At 36.9% G+C, this 20,249-nt stretch overlaps 1 protein-coding gene across 1 annotated transcript in view; it reads right to left on the bottom strand.

Moving 5' to 3' along the window:
- The window catches only part of VWDE (von Willebrand factor D and EGF domains), a 352,344-nt gene that overhangs the window by 73,804 nt on the left and 258,291 nt on the right, over positions 1-20,249 (bottom strand). The window contains exons 20-22 of the mRNA XM_032236897.1: positions 17,722-17,859; positions 13,692-13,844; positions 8,993-9,157 (exon numbers count right to left, since the gene is read on the bottom strand). Coding sequence (XP_032092788.1) covers positions 8,993-9,157; positions 13,692-13,844; positions 17,722-17,859 — 456 coding nt within the window. The remainder of the gene's footprint in view (positions 1-8,992; positions 9,158-13,691; positions 13,845-17,721; positions 17,860-20,249) is intronic.

Here is a 20,249-nt window from a genome sequence, read left to right as displayed (position 1 = left end):
ATTGATTTTAGTTATTGCACTTGTTATTTTAAATTTTATGGTAATTATATAATATTTCTATTTTTATAACCTTGATATCTTTATGGATCAAAGTCTGTTTATAGATTTCTACCAAGATCAAAAAACCTATATAAGTTTGTATTAATGCATAACTATACTTCACAGGAAGAGTGAGCACATCTATAGTAAATGTATTCACTTAGAATAAATCTATAAAACACTGAACATGAGAGCAACTGCATTAAAAAGATGTAGGGAATAAATCTTTTATTTTATTGATAGACATGTACATGCTACATTAAACAAAACAGGTATATAATATTCCATTATCTGTTCATTAAGAAACTACCCACGGCGCTTTCCAAGGAAGAAACAATCCATCAAAATTATTTTCATTTTAAGCTTAATTAAATTAATGTGTACATTAGCCAGGTAAGTTGGAAAGACACTAGAAAGAAGAAGTGGGAAGAATACCAATATGGTAAGAGTTTTTAATTGTAGCCTTTGTTCATAAAATTGAAATAATTCACTTCTACTAAGGGGCATGCTGGATGCAGAGGAAATGCAAAGATCAAACTCAAATCACAACCAAGATTAGCATGTTTAGTTAGGAACAAGGGAATCAAACTTGTGTGCATTCAGTATATTTCCCCTTTACAGAGTGCATGAAAATTAGTGCCAATGAAGGATGATCCTAGTGCCAGGGCACCTAATTTTACTATAATTCCACATAGTTATAATCTCATGAGGGAAAGAATGCCTGGATAATCTTTTTTAGACATTCAGCCGTGTTGGATCGGTTGCTTACTTAACCAATATAATTGCAACATTATATTTGACTAAAGAATTTTTCACAGGATCCCTTTCAAATGCTTACCGAAACACAGAGAAATTAATAAAATGCCGTTCTTATCTTATGTCTCCTGCGCTGTCAGATTCTTCCTCCTGGCTAAAACCAGTGTGATACTGACACATATAGATGAGCTACACTCAAAGAGATTCAATCTTTCTCTCTGACATAGGCAAACAAAGATGCAGAAGAACATATTGTGGAAGAAATTCCATCATTTTTTCTCCCCAAAGAGCATCATTACATTTCTTCCAATAAAAAAGAATGAAAGGTAAATGAAATATATTGCAAACAACTTGAGTTTCACTTAATTCGGATGAGAAATACAGGTAGTCCTTGTTCATTTGGTGACCTTTCAAAGTTATAATGGCACTGAAAAAAGTGACTTATGGCCATTTTTCACACTGACAACCACTGCAGCAGCCCCTTGGTCATGCGATCAAAATTCAGATGCTTGGCAATTGACTCACCTTTATGATTGTTGCAGTGTCCCAGCATCAGGTGATCACTTTTTATGACCTATTGACAAGCAAAGTCAATGGGGAAACCAAATTCACTTACCAACCATGTCACTAATTTATCAGCTGCAGTGATTTTCTTAACAAAGGTCGTAAAATGGGATAAAATTTGCTTAACTAATGTTTTGCTTAGCAACAGAAATTTTAGGCTCAATTGTTGTCATACTAAGCATGGGCTCCAGAGGTGATATTCAGCAGGTTCTGACCAGTTGTGGAGAACCGGTAGTGGAAATTTTGAGTAGTTCAAAGAACCAATAAATTTACCACCTTTCACTGGCCCCGCCCCCATCTATTCTCTGCCTCCTGAGTCCCAGCTGATTGGGAGGGAATGGAGATTTTACAGTATCCTTCCCCTGCCACACCTACCAAGCCATGACACACCCACCAAGCCCTTGCCCACAGAACTGATAGTAAAAAAATTTCAATCCCACCACTGAAGGGCTGCCTTTGAAGACAGTGCAAAAGTGGGTCTGATAACTGGAAGTAACAGATTCCAGTTGGTGGCCACCACACTGGTTTTGAGTTTAACTCCAGATCCAGTTGAAAGTGTTTGTTATCACATTTAAACACTTTATTTATTGGCATCCAACTAACTCAGGGGTAATTTTTTCTACCAGCCCCATGTGATCATAGAGAGGGTCCCTACCCTTTGGAACACTATGCCTTTCCCAAGAATAGGAATGATCCTAACTTTCCACTGTTTATGAAAGCTTTAAAAATGTAATTACTTTGCAAAACATATGAGGCATGACAAAAGAATAGTCTGGGTTAGTAAGATTTAGTTTGATTTTGTCTTAATGCTTTTGCCTTAAGTCCCTTGTTGTATTAGTTTGCTTCTTTATAAATAAATCCTGGAGACTGAAAGGATTTCACTTGAAAGAAATTTGTATGTAAAACATGTATGCCAGTTGTATCATTTATGTCAACATTGATTTATACCAGGCAAAAATGAAAGCAAATATGATGTAGGTACAAACTTCCAGAAGTGGCTAATAGTAATATTCCTAACTATATGCAGAAGTGGAACTGATTTCCCCATCTCTGAGATACTATGCGCTTATTTCATTTACGACCCATTGTGTTCCATCGGCATTCATGGGGATGAGGCAACTCCATGGATGAACTGTAACAATGGACTTAAAATTATTTTAAAATGTTTTCAAATTATTTTCTTTCAAAAAAAATGTGTCAACATAAATTGCTTTACAAATACTGTATATATTTGTATAGTTCTTTCAGGTATTCAAGCATGTGAATAATCTATAGTAATCTTTTTTCTTCTTTCTTATGTTGGAATGGAAATAAAAGAAATGAATGGCTGGATGTACAAGATTAATACCAGGTAAGTGTGGATATGGTGTGCCTATTTAAAGAATCTAGAATCCAAATAGCAAGATAAAAATAAGGAGTGATTTCAGATAATCAGATTTCATATGCAGTTTAGCCCTCCATAAATATTATCCTCATCTAAAATTTGGTTATTTTGTGTGCCATTGAAGATCTCTGTTATCAATTGTAATATTGGATATAATCCTTTAAGTTATTGTTGTAAAGAAAATATATAACTCATCATATTTATGGGCTGCTGTTTTAAAGATACATAACGTGATCGCATAAAGCTTATACAGGTAGTCCTCGGTGTGCAACAGTTCCTTTAGAGACTGTTCAAAGTTACAACAGCACTGAAAAAAGTGACTTATGACTGTTTTTCACACTTACGACTTTTGCATCATACCTATGATCATGTGCTTCAGTTGCTTGGCAACTGCTCCATATTTATGATAGTCACAGTATCCCGAGGTCATGTGATCACCTTTTATTACCTCCTGACAAGCAAAGTCACTGGGGAAGCCAGATTCACTTAACAACCATGTTACTAACTTATCACTTGCAGTGATTCACTTAACAACTGAGGCAAGAAAGGTCATAAAATGGGGCAAAACTCACTTAGCAAACGTATCACTTAACAACATAAATTTTGGGCTCAATTGTAAGTCATATGTCAAAGACTACCTGTATGCTAGCCAATTTTTTTTTACACATTATCTTATCTAATAACCAACAAAGTTATTAGGAAATGGAATGGATATAATGTGCTGCAGATGTTGCAACTTAATGTAAATATTATTCAAGGTCGGTAAAATTGGCCTTTTCCTCATGGTTTTATAGCTTAGAAATCACAGGTCTTCTGTTGCTGAGCAACCTTGCTGGCTAATATATCACCTGGATCTGAAGAGCATAATGAATTCTATATTGATGGACTGTATGAATCAGCTAGGTTGGAAATAATTTATCTTTTCCATTATCTAAAATATTATTCCCATCTTATCTACCATTGGGTTTTATATCTGGGTCACTGAATACTCTGTAGAAAAATCTCTCTAACCTTCTTTCTTTCTTTTTCTTAAGTATCTGGATTTTAGTAGCTGTTGCCTAAGTGGAGGCAAATTAATTTTAAGTGGGTTAAATTAAATTTAACCTGAAAGTGAGAATGATTACTGGCAATTTTTCCAAAGTTATTTGCTAGATAGTACTGTATTTGGAATTTTGCATTTTAGATGGAAAAAAGTATTTTTCCATCACCACCAACCTACCTCCCTACCCCCCTCTCTTTCTTTCTTTCTCTCATGTGCCCTTAAGTATGTAATAAAGCACTCAGATTCTTCTGATTTTAAAAGATAGCAAAACGGTTTTGTTTAGATTTATTCTAGTGTCAGAGAGGAGAAATCACAAAAAGTAGATGCACTTTCTCTTTGTGTTTGTGCTCTTTTCTTATAAAGTTCAAATTTGGAGTTGCACATACCAGCCAAACGCTATTTTTCTCTTGACATGATCCCCGCAATGACCTATGATAAATTTGGAATCACATAAAGTAATGAGGACCACTCTAGCCACAATCCCTGATGCAAAGAATGTAGTAATTAATTATCTTCAGTGCAAATAGTGTGATTTAGAATTAAAACAAACAACTGCTCTCTTTTCTACGCACTGGGAAAAAAAACCCTGGAAAAAATATCCCAGTATACCCAATCTATAGCTTTATCACTGTTTGCATACCTAACAATATTGTTGCCTCAAGCAGTAGTTTAGATCATTCTCTGGAAATTTTTGCATGTTAAAAGTTGAAACTGAACATAATTCATGGCTATATGCCTCAAAGTCTTGTTCACAGCAGCATCCCAGAGTCAGGTAGCACTGGGAATATAGGTTCACACAACAACTGCTAGTTAATATCTATTTGTTACTGTGATTTTGTGCATCCACCTTGCTGCTAGTCATCTCTTCTTCTGTTTCCATTCATCTTTCCCAGTATTATAGACTTCTCCAGAGACCTAGGTCTTTGCATAATGTGTCTAAAATAGGATAATTTGAGTTTGGTCATTTGTGCTTTGAGTGAGAACTCTAGATTGATTTGTTCTGTGTTGCCTCATTTTGGCAGCGGGGAGAGGGTGGAAATGTTCCTGAGAGGGTTGAGCAAAGAATGCAGGTAGTATATGCCAAGAGTTAATCTCTCATCCCAGACTAATTTCCTGGCAGCAGTGCAAATGGGACAGGTGACAGTTTGGCTCCTACTAAACCCAGACAAATCATATATTTTGAGCCCTGCAATAGTGACCACCATGGGATGGAATCTGCAGCACGATAACTACTTTATCTGCCCTGACTTCAGAAGCTTCCAGATGACTCATTGGTAGCTAGAATACATTTATAGCACTCCAGAGACATGAGGCCCCATGTGTCTATCAGGTCTGAGCCTCTGATCAAGGATGCTGGGTGTTAATTCTAGATTTCACTGAAGAAACTACACTAAGGAAATGTTCCAAAGGCAATTTTTCCAAAAGGCTTTATCAGTTCTTTTCTTTGATAATATTTCACTTCTCATCCAAGAAGTTTCTTTAGTTCTGTTTGCACACCATTCAAAGGGTGTTCATTCCAGATTGTATAGCTAAAAGTCTGTAGAGATTCTCAATCATTCAATCCTTCCATTCCCCAATATCTTGTCAGAGCTGAAGAAACTTCTTGGATGAGAAGCTAAATGTCTTCAAGGAAAAGGGAAAAAAACCCAAGAAAGTCCAGTTGCCCCCTGAAAAAGCTCCTTTGGGACAATCGTGACCTGGATGACTGAGAATCTCTACAGACTTTTAGCTATATAATTTGAAATGAACACCCTTTGAATGGTGTGGGAGTAGGAATGGATTTCCAGAGAAAAATTGCAGACTACAGAGACAGGAGCACTACTCAGGTGACTCTGGGGACACAGATAAACCTCCAAGTGCTTCAAGGACCCTCTAAAAGGATGCAAATGACCAGCTGTCTGCAAGGAATATAAATCCTTCCATTCCCCACTATTCTGTCAGAGCTGAAGAAGCTTCTTGGAAACGTCTTCAAAGAAAAAAACAAGAAAGTCCAGTTGCTTCCTGAAAAAGTACCTTTGGGAGAAAGATCCAAAGAAATCCATGAAGCTCAGAGAGTGCCAAGGACCCTAAAGATGATACAAACTCTGTATCCAAACTGGCTGCAGACACAGTTTATATTCTGAAACATCCCTGGTTGCCTTTTTTGCTGATCTTTATAAAGAATAAAGAAAGAATATGCTCTTTTTGGTACACTGATTTATGAGTAGCCTTTGATAACATCAACTATGGCATTATTTAGGACTACTTGTGTAGGACAGATTTGGGGATACTAAATTACAGTGATTCAAGTTGTCCCTTGGAATCAGTTTGAGAAAGATGTTTGATGCCTTGGCTTTTTGTTTATTGCACTTTCTGAGCATTTGTTTTACTCTCTATTTTTATCTATATAAAAATATCAGGGATTAAGGATGCGTTCTCATTAATCTTCATATGTAGCATGGAAGACTATTCCTCTTTTACTTCCACAACCAAAGAGAAAAACCTTGTTGGGATTTTGAAAAGCTGCTTGAAAGTATCAACAGAGATATAAACCAGGTAAGATAGGGGAGACAGAGGCATCTGGTACAAATCACAATGACACCACAATGTGCATTCCCCCTCACCTCCTGACACTGAGATGAACTGGAATGCTTTATCAATTTCTAGAATGCATTTTATAATTGATGTTAAATATTGTAAACTATTCTGAATGGTATATAAGCACTAGAAGGAAGATATAAATATTTATATAATGCAGAAATCCATGTTCGTCCCTGTCATGGCGAAAGAAGAAATGCAAATTGTAGTTACAAATGATTGTATTTATGTCTGCTAGTGACATTTTTCTGTCAGTATATGATAACAAGAGGAATGACTTCATGGAATTTTTTTTCCTGCTTAAACAGATAAATGTTTCTATTTGTAGGGGTAAAATCATACATTATAGAGGAGTGTCCATCCAAATGATTTGTTTTACTGGCTGTATGTATGAGTCATAATCTTATCTTTGGGCAAAAAAGAGAAAGAAAAATCCCTCAAAAACATTGACAGAATCACTGAGCCTCAGTTTTTTTGAAGTCCTAACTTTCCATTTTGTCAAGAGTTTAATTAATATGGCAAAATGACATTAATCTTGATGTACACTGAAGCAGCAGGAGTGAGTGTTGCTTTCCAAAATAATTAAACTGTATAGCAAGAAATGAAAGAAGGGAATCTAACTTGAGTAATTATATAAATCCTTCCCCTGAATTCTCAGTAAATAAATTAAGGGCTCTTTGATGAAGTTGTTTTAGGCATAACTTGACAGGAAAGGTGACTAAATTCTGTGTATCCTTCAAGAACTGGGAAGAAAGTTTTTTTTTTTAAAAAAAAAGCTGGGGAAACAAAATTGTATGGCTCCGTCTTTCAGCTCACTCATTTTGATTCCTCCAGTCTACAATTATAGAAAGACTTCTCTTCAGTATTCTATTCATTCTCCACATTCAAAGATTAGTAAAAGATGTGATGTTTGGAAACTCCTAAAGGCAGACTTTTTGCAACATACTACAGAGAGATTGAATGTTTTAATTACAAGTTGCTCTCTGCCATTTATTTCTTCACTTATGGATGGGTGACATTGGTACAGTTATAGCCTGAAGAAGTATAAACGAGGAGGAAGGAAGCAAGGTTGACAATGGCAAAAGTTGTCAGTTTTTCCTTGGATTTTAAAGAAATGGGTTACTTCATGTTTGCAATTCTGTATGGAATATTTCTGTTCAATTTGAAGAGCTTTAGGAAAAGTTAGCTGGAAGTGTATTGTCTTCTAGAATTCTGTATGCTTTGAAAATGATTTGGAGGAACACCTTTAGAACTTGCATTGGCCCTGCACTTCTTTGTAATTCATTAAAGCAGACCTTTTCCCAAAGGTTTCTGCATAAGCTTAAAAAGATCTACTTGTTTAACTCATTATATTTAATATGACTCCTAAAGCAGGCACATATTTATTCAGACTCTCTGGAAAACTGAAAAAGGATGAGGTGCTTTAGAAAAGACAAAAAATTTTTTGCTTGCCTAAGACTGGAAGCACTTCAAGCTCATCTTTAAAGCACACGTTGTGCTATGATTTTCATCCTGTGGGTTTATATTCCACAAATAAGAATACAAATTATGAGGATGTGAAATACTGTAAAGATCCATCACATACCAACAGTATCCTTGTTGTTTCATCTAGATTCTACACAGGGGTGTCAAACTGGCGGGCATGGCGCCCATCCCAGCTCCGTGAATGTGGAAAAGGTCACAAAACGTCACATGATGATAACATGGTATGGCAAGTTTGACACCTGTGATCTAGAAGGACTAGATCAAATATCTTTAAGCAGGAGTAGAGCATCTGTAGCTTTTCAGATATTGCTGAACAACTTTACCCATGGTGGCACAGAATTTTGTAACATTTGAAAGCCAGATGTTTCTCTGATTTTTTTTTACAGAAGCATAGATTGTAGTTGAACAGTAGGAGAAACATTTTGATAGTAAATAAGAATTCAATAATAATTGAATTAAGGTAGGAACTTGTGTATTTGCAGATGCTCTTGCTTTCTAATTCCTGCATCAAGTAAGAAGTTGGTCACAATGCCCTAGAAGTTTTCCTTTCAATTCTACAACAACTTTTCTTCAGTTCCAGACAAAATATACAAAATATATATGAAAAAATATAACTGTTTTCAAATCCCAAGTTGTACCCTTCTAATTTGGAACCTATATAAAACAACAGTCACTGTATTTCTACAGGGCTTAAAACAGAAAATCAATTGTCTTTTCTAATTTAAAAGTGGTCATTGATTCTGGACTGTGAGTTCCAGTTTTGATGGGAAAATGTAAGTAATCATTTGCTTAAACAATAGTTACCCCATCCTGGTGGAATATTTTGCTCCCCAAAATCCATATAATGCCCCCCTACACACATACACATTTATCTTTTCAAAGAACAATAAAGATCTGGTTTCTGGAGGTATGGATTATTTTAATCCCCATATGTAGTTTTGTCAATCCTTGTGTTTCTACTAGCTTCTACTATCATTACTAATAATGTAGTATTGAGATTGGTAAGTAATACTGGGCTATATACAAACTGTTGATGAAGTACAAATAGTTTCTTATATTTTTTCTGGTATAATGAAATGATTATGATGTTGCAGCAAATATGTTGACAAAGCTAGTTCAGTTCTGCTGAAATGAAAGAAAAGTACCTGGTCTAGATGCTTTTGTGCAGATTCGTCCATTCCCATATAGACCTATTGGACATCGGCCACAGAAGTATCCAGTCTTTGGAGGTTTGCGGTCAATACACAGCACTCCAGGAAAACAAGGTCTATTAGCACAGTTAGTAAGAGATGGTAGGACTCCTGCATGACCTGAAGGAACATCCAAGACCATTGCTAATTTAAAAATAAACCAGGGAGCAAATATCAGCACTGGCTAAGGCTTTCTGATCCTTTTATTCTTTCAAAACATAATTAATGCTAGAGGCTCCCAAATTGTGTGCCTAGTATAAGAAAACCCTAAAGGCACCACATATCAACCAGCTGTTTCTCATTAAGGCAAGATTTATTAGCCCTCTAATTACATGTTGTAAAGTTTAGAATTAGAAAGTGTGTGGCATTTATCAAGGGTGAAATTGACTTTTCTTCACTGCTAGGAACACCTAGGTGGAGAAGTTTCATTAGTCAGGGGGCAAACTACACAGTTCTCTGCAGGATTACATAATGAATTCCTAGAGGCCTTCTCTCCTTTGTGAGGCATCTAGTGGAAGGGTTGTTTTGTAATAGAGAAGAAAGAGTGGAGGAAGTCATGCTAAGTCAACCACTTCTTGCCTGAAGTTTTCTCCTTTAAACTCCCTCACTCTGCTTTTAACTCATTTACAATATAGCTGTAGAATCATCCAGAAGGTGAAGATATTGTGAAACAGGCCATACAATGCATTATCCATACCCATATCATGATTTGTTTACCTTTTACTTTATATGTTGTTTCAACCCTGACTTTATGATATATATAAGAGATATGGTTTAGTGTCATTAAAACTGTCCAAGTATGATTTATTAACTAAATCAAAGTTAACTAAACCATGACCTAGTAATTGTGTGAATCCAACTGGTGATTCAGAGGAAAAAGACAGGATAAAATCATATTTATTTTCCCTTTCTTCCCATTTCAGTGACTAATTTACAAAAAAGAAGAATTCATTTGGGACTTTATTATTTGCAGGTAATTACTTGGTTCATACACTGTGTTCAATTATGAATACACCCACAACTAACTAGATTCATATATCATCTTAAACCATAAAAAAGCTTACAAACTGAATTATTGGGCTCATACAATAAAAAAGCAAGTAAGATGCTTAGTGCAATGTGCAAAACCACCCAGCATAAGATATACATGGTCTCACATACAATTGTTTCCAAAGAGATGACTTTCTGGGAAGTAAGAATGGGAAAATGATGTTGTTTTGCTTGAAGGTTTTCTAAAGATTTCATAGTTAGAAACAAGATACTGTACTATGTCTTTGTTTAAACCCAGAAGAGTGCTATTTATGACTCCAAAGAAGAAAGGAAAGGTATGACTTATGACTCCAAACCAAAGGCTAAGGCAAAAATCCAAACCATTGACAATAGGTTTGGTTTGGTTGGTTTGTTTGGTTTATTAGATTTATATGCTGCCCTTCTCCCAAGGACTCAGGGCAGCATACAACATTAAAAGAAACACATAATACAAAACTTAAAAAAAATAGAATATCCCAAACAAACCCAATTAGAATTGAAAATAACATTTTTTTTTAAAAAAAATTAAATTAAAATTAACAATGATCAACAATTTATTTTGTTTTGTTCAGGCCAGGCTGGCTTGCTGGAAAAGCCAACTTTTTAGGGCGCGTCGGAAGGACTGGAGGTCAGGAATTATATGAAGCTCCAGGAGCAGCTCATTCCAGAGGGAAGGCGCTCCCACAGAGAAGGCTCTCCCCCTGGGGGTCGCTAGCTGACACTGTCTGGCCGACGGCACCCTGAGGAAGCCAACTCTGTGGGATCGCACTGGATAGTGGGAGGCTACCAGTGGCAGTAGGGGGTCTCGCAGGTATCGTGGGCCTAAGCCATGGAGTGCTTTAAAGGTCATAATTAGTACCTTGAATCGCACCTGGAAGACAACCGGCAATCAGTGGTGTAACATGGGAGCATCTAGGGGCACCAATTATAACCCACGCAGCCGCGTTCTGGACCAGTTGAAGCATCCGGGTGCTCTTCAAGGGCAGCCCCATGTAGAGACCGTTACATTAGTCCAGGAGAGAAAGGACGATGGCATGAGTGACTGTACACAGAGCATCCTGATCCAGAAAGGGGCGCAACTGACGTACCAGGCAAACCTGGTAAAAGGCCACCCTGGTCATGGCCGTCAGGTGTTCTTCTAAACTAAGCTGCATATCCAGGAGGATGCCCAGAGTGCGGGCCCTCTCCGAGGGGGCTAAAATTTCTCCCCCTATCATCAAAGATGGAACAAGGTGCACAAATCGGGATGACGGAAACCACAGCCACTCAGTGTTGGAGGGATTGAGCTTGAGCCTGTTCCTCCCCATCCAGATCCGCACAGCCTCCAGGCATCGGGACATCACGTCGAGAGCATCATTTCGGTGGTTTGGGGTAGAGATGAAAAGTTGGGTATCATCAGCATATTGATGATACCATACCCCAAAACCACGGATGATCTCACCCAGTGGTTTCATATATATGTTGAACAGGAGGGGTGAGAGAACCGACCCCTGGGGCACCCCACAAGTGACGTGCCTCAGGGTCGATCCCGGCCCTCCAGTCAACACAAATTGCGACCAATCCAACAGGTAGGAGGAGAACCATGTAAAACGGTGGCCCCCACTCCCAACCCTCCGAGTCGTGGCAGTAGGATACCATGGTCGATGGTATCGAAAGCCACTTAGATGTCTAATAGGACCAGGACAGAGGAGCAGCCCCTGTCCCAGGCCCACCACAGTTCATCGACCAACGCAACCAATGTTGTCTCCATGCTGTATCTGGGCCTGAAACCCGACTGAAACGGATCCAGGTAGACAGCTTCATCCAGAGACTGGGGAAACTGATGTGCTACCACACTCTCAACAACCTTCGCTACAAAGCGAAGATTGGAGATCGGACGATAGTTGGCTAAAGAAGCTGGGTCCAGGGAAGGCTTCTTAAGGAGGGGCCTCACCACCACCTCCTTCAAGGTGCTGGGAAAGAACCCCTCTCTCAACGAAGCATTGGTAATTGCCTGGAGCCAGCCTCGTGTCACCTCCCGGAAACTGAGACTAACCAAGAGGGGCATGGGTCCAGCACACAAGTGGTAGCACTGAGTCTCCCCATAATCCTGTCCATGCCCTCGGGGGGTCACAGGGTCAAACTCATCCCAGATGGTCTCCACAAGATTCATCCCTGTCGACTCGCCTGAATCTACCCAGTCAGAGACCAAGCCTGTCCGGATCAGAGTGATTTTATCCTGCAGATACTGAATAAATTCTTCAGCCCTACCCTGCAAGGGGTCTTTCCCAGCTCCTTGATTAAATAAGGAGTGGGTCACCCTAAACAGGGTGGCTGGGCAGTTATCTGCGGACACGATAAGAGTGGAAAAATGTTGTCGTTTTGCCGCTTTTATCGCCACTAAGTAGGATTTAATATGAATTCTTACTAGTGTTCGATCAGATTCAGACTGGCTGGCCCTCCAACCACTCTCTAGGCATCTTTTCCAGTGTTTCATCTCCAGGAGCTCCTTGGTAAACCAGGGAGCTACCTGGGCCGCAAAGGCACAACACGATCCAAAGCCCCAGTGGCAGCCCTATCCCAGGATTTCACTAGCTTTGGTCGAGTTGTGAGCAAGGGATTCAGGAAAAGTCCCAAGCTCCATCAGGAACCTTTCAGGGTTCATCAGGCGTCTGGGGCGGAACCATCTAGTCGGTTCTGCCTCCCTGCAGTGAGGGGTAGCAGTATGTAAGTTAAGCCTGATGAGGAAATGATCCGACCATGACAAGGGTTGGATAGAAATATCCCCTAAATCTAGAACATTCATCCACTGCCCAGAGATAAAAATCAGGTCGAGCATGTGTCCCCCATTATGGGTGGAGTCTTCAATTAACTGAGTTAGGTCCATAGCCGTCATGGAAGCCATGAACTCCTGAGCTGACTCAGATGTCTCGCCAATGGAAGGCAGATTGAAATCCCCCAGGATCATAAGCCTGGGGAAATCAACAGCCAATCCAGCTAACACATCCAGCAGCTCCGGCAGCGCTGATGAAATGTAGCAGGGAGACAGGTACATAACAAAAAGGCCCACCTGAACTCCAAGGCCCCATTTCACAAAAAGGGACTCCCACCTGCCTCTCTGAGGCACAGTGACCTCCTGAGGTCCGAGACTTTCCCTAATAACCACCACCCCCCCCCTCCGCCCCTGCCCTGGGATCTCGGCTGGTGAAACGCCCAGAAGCCTGGTGGGCATAATTCACTAAGGGGAACACCCCCCTCATGGCCCAACCAGATCTCCATAATGCTCGGAGTCTAATGCAATTTATTTTTCCTAATTGAGTTCTATTCTGGATATTTTATATTTTGTTAGTTAGTAGATATAATTGATCTAACAAGATGGGCACATCCCAAGTGGAGCTGAGACATAACATCAACATTGAATCTTCTCAAATAACTTTTTAAGAACCGTAGCCACAGCTGATTGTTTGCCTTTTGATTGTCTGCTCTATTCATTGTACAAACTTTCTTTAAAAGTTATCTTTGTGCTGTGTTCAAACTCTCTCTTTTTAGGTTGATATGCAGTGACTGCTTTGGAAAATAGTTTCACATAAAAGCTGACAGCTTGGAGCAGAACTCTTTGACACCCATCTAATTATACTATACTTACCATGGACCTTGCTGGTATTAACATACTTAATTGCTGACAAAGTCCTTGCTTCTTGGCCTTTCTCAAGCTGTTTACTTTCACTTGTTTTCCATTCACCTTTGATATTATGATGATCAGTAATGAAAGCTTCTATTCTGTCAGCAAAGTCTTCAGCTGCAATGATAGAGAGTGGAGGTGAAAAAAGGCATGGCATTTGTTTTTGCTCTGATTATTGATGGAGGTGAATGCTAACATCATATCACATCACATTATCTTCCAGGTTATTTATCCCCCCCCCCCTGTTTGTGGAATCAAAGAAATTGAATGAGTTAGCATCTGGGATTTCATTAGAACAGGATCTCATTTAATATCCACATATAGTGGAAGATCCAGAAGTAGAGGCAAACAATTCAAATGGCTTATAAACTAGCGGCAGGTGTACAGCTGGAGTAATGAGTAACACATTCGCTTGACCAATTCTAAAAGAAAATCATGCTGGCTTGACTCCATCTGCCTACCCATGGACAATTGCCAAACTATACCACACTAACTCCAGGCAGCAGCTGGCTCAAGAAGAGTACTTTGGATACCATGGCTTGATGTGCTCAAAGAAGTAAATCAACTAAATTGTCAATCAGGGACCATTTAAAATATTAATTTCCTCTAGTAAGTTACAGAATGAATGTTCCACTTGTAGTCATGTTTGAAAGCAATTAGCTATTGGCTAGCTTTATTGGGAAGGTATGTATGAATATGTTAATTCAAATGGAAGAAAGTCATGGTTGTGCTCAAGTTAATAAAAGTTTTCAAGAACCCTGGGTAAATTTTAGAAAGAGGAGGAAGAGGGGATTCACTGTATATAGTTTACATAATATATCTTACATAGGCAAAAGAATTTCAATAGTCCCCCCCACTCCTTTTCTGGCATGATGTGATTGTTATTTCTTCAAGGTGTTACACAACTTTATGAGTTGAAGAGCAGTTTTTAGATTACCCCATCCTCAGGAAAATTCAGATGACAATGAAGTGCCAATCATAACAGAAAAACCACTACAATCTGATGAACAAAGAAATGTAATTCTGATGCAACTGTGCTAAATCAAATCAAATTCTAGGGTGGGAAATACTGATTTTGTAGCCCAATGCCTATTTTCTAGCAACAGAACACAACTCCACATTGTAATAGCAGTAGACTTATATACCGCTTCATAGGGCTTTCAGCCCTCTCTAAGCGGTTTACAGAGAGTCAGCATATTGCCCCCAACAATCCGGGTCCTCATTTTACCCACCTCGGAAGGATGGAAGGCTGAGTCAACCCTGAGCTGGTGAGATTTGAACCGCTGAACTGCTGATCTAGCAGTAGCCTGCAGTGCTGCATTTAACCACTGCGCCACCTCGGCTCTTTTATTGTTTTCTAATATCACTGCTTTGGAACCCTTAGCTACTGAAGTGTATATATTTCAGTGTTGTGTTGTAATCATATTCTGCAGTCTTTGACTGATGAAACGTTGATTATCTTTATTTAAGACTGCTGCCACCAAGTACAGGGGTATGCTAATCTTTGGAACACATTTGGAATTTTGAGACTTTGTGTTAGATGCAGAGTTGTCATGGGAATTTGCTAATGAACAACACAGCTACTATTCACGGACAAGGTGAATCACTAAAGGTGGCTTAGTCTTTCAGATGCTACCTAGAATTTCAAAGGGGCTTCAGTAAAGACTTCTCAAGACATACCAATAAATAAATATGATGCTACTGGTGCTTTGCTTTGCAGTTTGGCTACTTTCTTTTAATATCTTTCATTTTGAAAAGAGTCTCTTTAAAAATCAAATGAGACAGGTCTGGTGGACAGTAAGTCCTGGGCCCATAAATTCTACATTGCCTATCTCTGACTTAAGAAACAAGGGACAAAATGGTTTTTTTTTAAGTTCCTAGTGCAAAAAGTGACAGTATAACATTGGATAGATCAGATATAGCATAGAAGTGGATTGGGAGCCTTTCTACTTTTCCTGTAGCTTCATGACTTTCTAGCCTGCTATATAGTACATAGTGGAACCTGGTTTGCATTAAAGGGAGGAACCATTGTTTAAATCAAAATGAGTTGATTGGTTTAGCATAAGGGGATCTTTCCCCAAATTTAAGCCAGGCATACAGAAGCATCATATTTCAGATCTGCAAATTTTACTTTCTTTCCCAATGTCACTGAACTTTTGCTATGAAAAAAGAATTTTGCAACCAATAACCACTTTCATTACTTCTGTAAGGTAATTTAAATGAGTGGTGTACAACTGCTGTATCAGATGAAGCATTTTAAAATCTTGAGAGTGTGCAAATAAACAACCACATTTCAGTTAAGGGCAGGATTTTACTTAAGCATTAATTGAATCTTCCTTTCTCCAGTCATGCTTAACAGAATTAATTCACAGAAGAACACAAAAAACACTTCAAGGCAGCCACAAATGTCCTGAAACGAGGCAAAGACTAGAAAATAGTTTCTGTAAGATAAAACTGTAAACCAAGGAAAGACTGAATCAATATTACAACAGATTGTTCATGTTTTCTAGGATTTTTCAGCTGTAAGCCATTGTTTTTGTCTCCATACATAACCTGTTGTTTGTATAATGAACAAAAATGTGGAGGAGGAGGAGGAGGAGGAGGAGGAGGAGGAGGAGGAGGAGGAGGAGGAGGAGGAGGAGGAGGAGGAAGAAGAAGAAGAAGAAGAAGAAGAAGAAGAATGCTCTTGGATAGTTCATTTAATTGTTTTCTACATTGAAGGTTAATAGTCAGGTATACATGAATAGAAAAACCAGGGAGGCAGGCGATTACATCCTCAGGAGCATTCATAAATTATTTTATGCATAATGAAGCAAACGATTTATTGAACTTCCTCTGTAACACTAGTTTAGGATTCTCTGGGCATTTTTTTCCTTGAGGATGGGGTTAATCTAAAAAGTGCTGTTCATCTCATAAAGTTGTTTAACAACTTTTATTGATTTACTGAAGAAATAATAAACTTGTATTTAACAGAAGCAACAATTAAAAACAAGGATAATGTAAAGCTATCATGTTTAAAGTTTGGAAAGACTTTGAAAGACTCTAGAGGAAAACTTTACAATGTATTCAGAAATACATTTTAATAAAAGAGGGAAGAATAATATCAAAGCATCATTACTAATGTTTAAGTTAACTAGCTAAATAATATTGGACTACATCAATGTTCTACTAACAGATTAGGTCTTAGCCTTTCTGTCTTCCCTGTGTTTTGATAAGTTCCCATCTCAGGATCAGGATGACCAGAGGAGACTGCAAATGAATGTTAGATTCAGTAAATTGCTACTTATGTGTCATGTCTTCATTTTCTCATGTCTCTCGGTGAAGGCATTAAATGTCCCTTATATGCATAGTCATATTGCAGAAAGGTGGATAGTATTACATGATATAGAATACAGCATACTGAAAATCTCTATTGTTTAGACAACTTATCATGATAAGCAGCATTATAGTTTCCATGCTACAAAAATAAAAATATGTGGATATTCATAAGCAAAACACATTTTGGGCAAATTGTCTGGTTATCATGCCATATGATCTACCTTATTTGTGCTTATCCTGTGTAAATAAGACAAATGAACACACACATACACATTCAGAATATGCTTCGATTAATGCCAGTCCAGTATTTATCTTATTTTCAATTCAGTTCAAATTATATTACACACTTTTCTTATTCAGCAAATTTTCATTGAAAAACCCTCCCTTTCTTTTTTAAGATACATTTGATTATATTGAGATAATCCATATATATATGTATATATGTATATATGGATAGGTAGGTAGGTAGGTGGGTGGGTGGGTGGGTGGGTGGGTGGCTGGCTGGCTGGCTGGCTGGCTGGCTAGGTAGGTAGGTAGGTAGGTAGGTAGGTAGGTAGGTAGATAAATGAACAAAGACACAAATATTGCATTATTTTGACTCACAAAATTTATTTTGGGGTTGAACCCATTACAATTGTTTCCTTAATTACTGTAACATCAGTTACAAAATACTCACACTTGCAATTTCTACCATCACCTTTCATCCCAATAGGGCAGCTGCCACATTCAAAAGACCCCATAGTATTTGTGCAAGAGACCTCAGGAAAGCAAGCATTTGCTTCACATTCATTTATATCCTCTTGACAAGTATGCCCTGTGGCAAAAAATAAAGCTTAGGTTAATAAATAGAAAGATGTTGCTACTGCTGTTTAATCCTTTACTTAAATCTTCATACACATTAGGCAGACTTCCCAGAAATAGAATTGGTGAAGATGTCGGTCATTTGTCATTGAAAGGCCCCCAACAGATTCACCTGATGTTGTAATTGTCTAGTGCCGCTAATGTACTGCTTCCCCAAATGTAAAACTGTGAATGTTAACACGCAAATATAACTAATATACTCCTAAAACTATGTTTTATTATCACCCCTTCAGGCATATGACATTTGTGCTGAAAATACTACTGGGAATTATGTAATTGTGGTCTACAAATTAGTCCTCAGGTTTTAATATCAGTTTGATTGAAAGAAAGAAAAGAGCTGACAAAGCTTTCCATGATGGAACCTGTACAAAATGATACATGAACTGCAGATCTAACACTTGTAAGAAAGAAAGAAAGCAGTTTATTTGTTTCTTCCTTTGTTAAAAAAGATAGTTGCCCATCTCACTAGAAGTGACTTAGATGACATATAATAAAGTAAAACTACAATCTAAAAAAATTATAAAAACAATAATTAGAAAAATATAATTAGTACAAATTAAAGAATAATTGAAATATGAAACTATTATCTTAGAAACAGTTTTATGAAACTATTTGTTAAGGTAATGATGATTTAAAAGCTTCATCGATAGTTCTACGGTAGAATAGTAGGTAGAATAGTTGCTTGATATAGAGAATATTTCTAATTTTAGACAAGAGGTGTGTGTGTGTGTGTGTGTGTGTGTTTATATAATATACTTATTTTTTTAAAAAAGTGAAATAGTCCAGCAATGTACTATTTCATAATTACTTTGTCAGTAATCTACGTTTTTTAAAAAAAACATTTCTATTTTTTAAATAATGAAGTTAAAAAAAGAATCTGACTTCACCAAAATATTTTTTGTGACTATAGAGGTAGTCCTCAACTTATAAGCATTAATTTCACAATCATTTGAAGTTACAATGGGACTCATGACTGGTCCTCACACTTAGATAAAAAAGGACTCATTACTGGTTACTTATGACCATCACAGTATCTCCACAATCACATGATATAAATTCAGGCACTTGGCAACTGGCATGTGTTTATAAATTATATTTGTTATAATTATCATTGTTTCCAATGTTAAATTTAATATATATTCCACTGGTTGAAAACAATTGAAAAGCAGAGAGGGTTAATTATTGTTCTCCTTCCATCAGCTCTCAGAATTATATAAAAACTTTGAGCATAGTCTATTTTCATTTTGCTTTATGTTAAAACACACACAAGGAAACACTACCTTTTGCTTATAGTTATATGGCAGAGAAAGTTCAGCTCACTCTAAACAATTTCTGAACAGATTGCTGTTTCAGCTAGGGACAGTGAGATAATTAAGAGGACAGAATATGAAAATATATTTCTGAACCCATCAAATATTTTTCTACTGAGCCTGATATCTCAAGACAGACTATTGTATTACATTTTCAGGTCCAGTGGGGACTCAGTCAAAATATCAACTGCAGTGTGTACTTTCCCCATGATAAACATTAAACAACTAAATGAACAGAATAGGCTATATATAAATATATTTATATATTTATATTTATATTTATATTTATATTTATATTTATATTTATATTTATATTTATATTTATATTTATATTTATATTTATATTTATATTTATATTTATATTTATATTTATATTTATATTTATATTTATATTTATATTTATATTTATATTTATATTTATATTTATATTTATATAGGCCATATATTTATTTATCAGCACAAATATAACATATATATATATATATATATATATATATATATATATATATATATATATACATATATATATATATATATATATATATATATATATATATATATGTTATATTTATGCTGATAAATAAATAAAGGGAGACTAGTATAGATCTATCTAGTATAGATCTATTTCAAGCTATTTAGCTCTCATCAGCTAGCCATACCCAAGTTTTTGGGAATATGTATGTATGTATGTATGTATGTATGTATGTATGTATGTATATGTATATGTATATGTATATGTATATGTATATATATGTGTATGTCTGTGTGTATATATATACACACACACACATACATACACATATATACATATACATACATACATACATACATACATATATATATATATATATATATATATATATATATATATATGTTATATTTGTGCTGATAAATAAATAAAGGGAGACTAGTATAGATCTATTTCAAGCTATTTAGCTCTCATCAGCTAGCCATACCCAAGTTTTTGGGAATATGTATGTATGTATGTATGTATGTATGTATGTATATGTATATGTATATGTATATGTATATA

Source organism: Thamnophis elegans, chromosome 1 (assembly GCF_009769535.1).
Source record: "Thamnophis elegans isolate rThaEle1 chromosome 1, rThaEle1.pri, whole genome shotgun sequence".
Lineage (NCBI taxonomy): Eukaryota > Metazoa > Chordata > Lepidosauria > Squamata > Colubridae > Thamnophis > Thamnophis elegans.
This window is presented reverse-complemented; position numbering and strand designations above follow the sequence as displayed.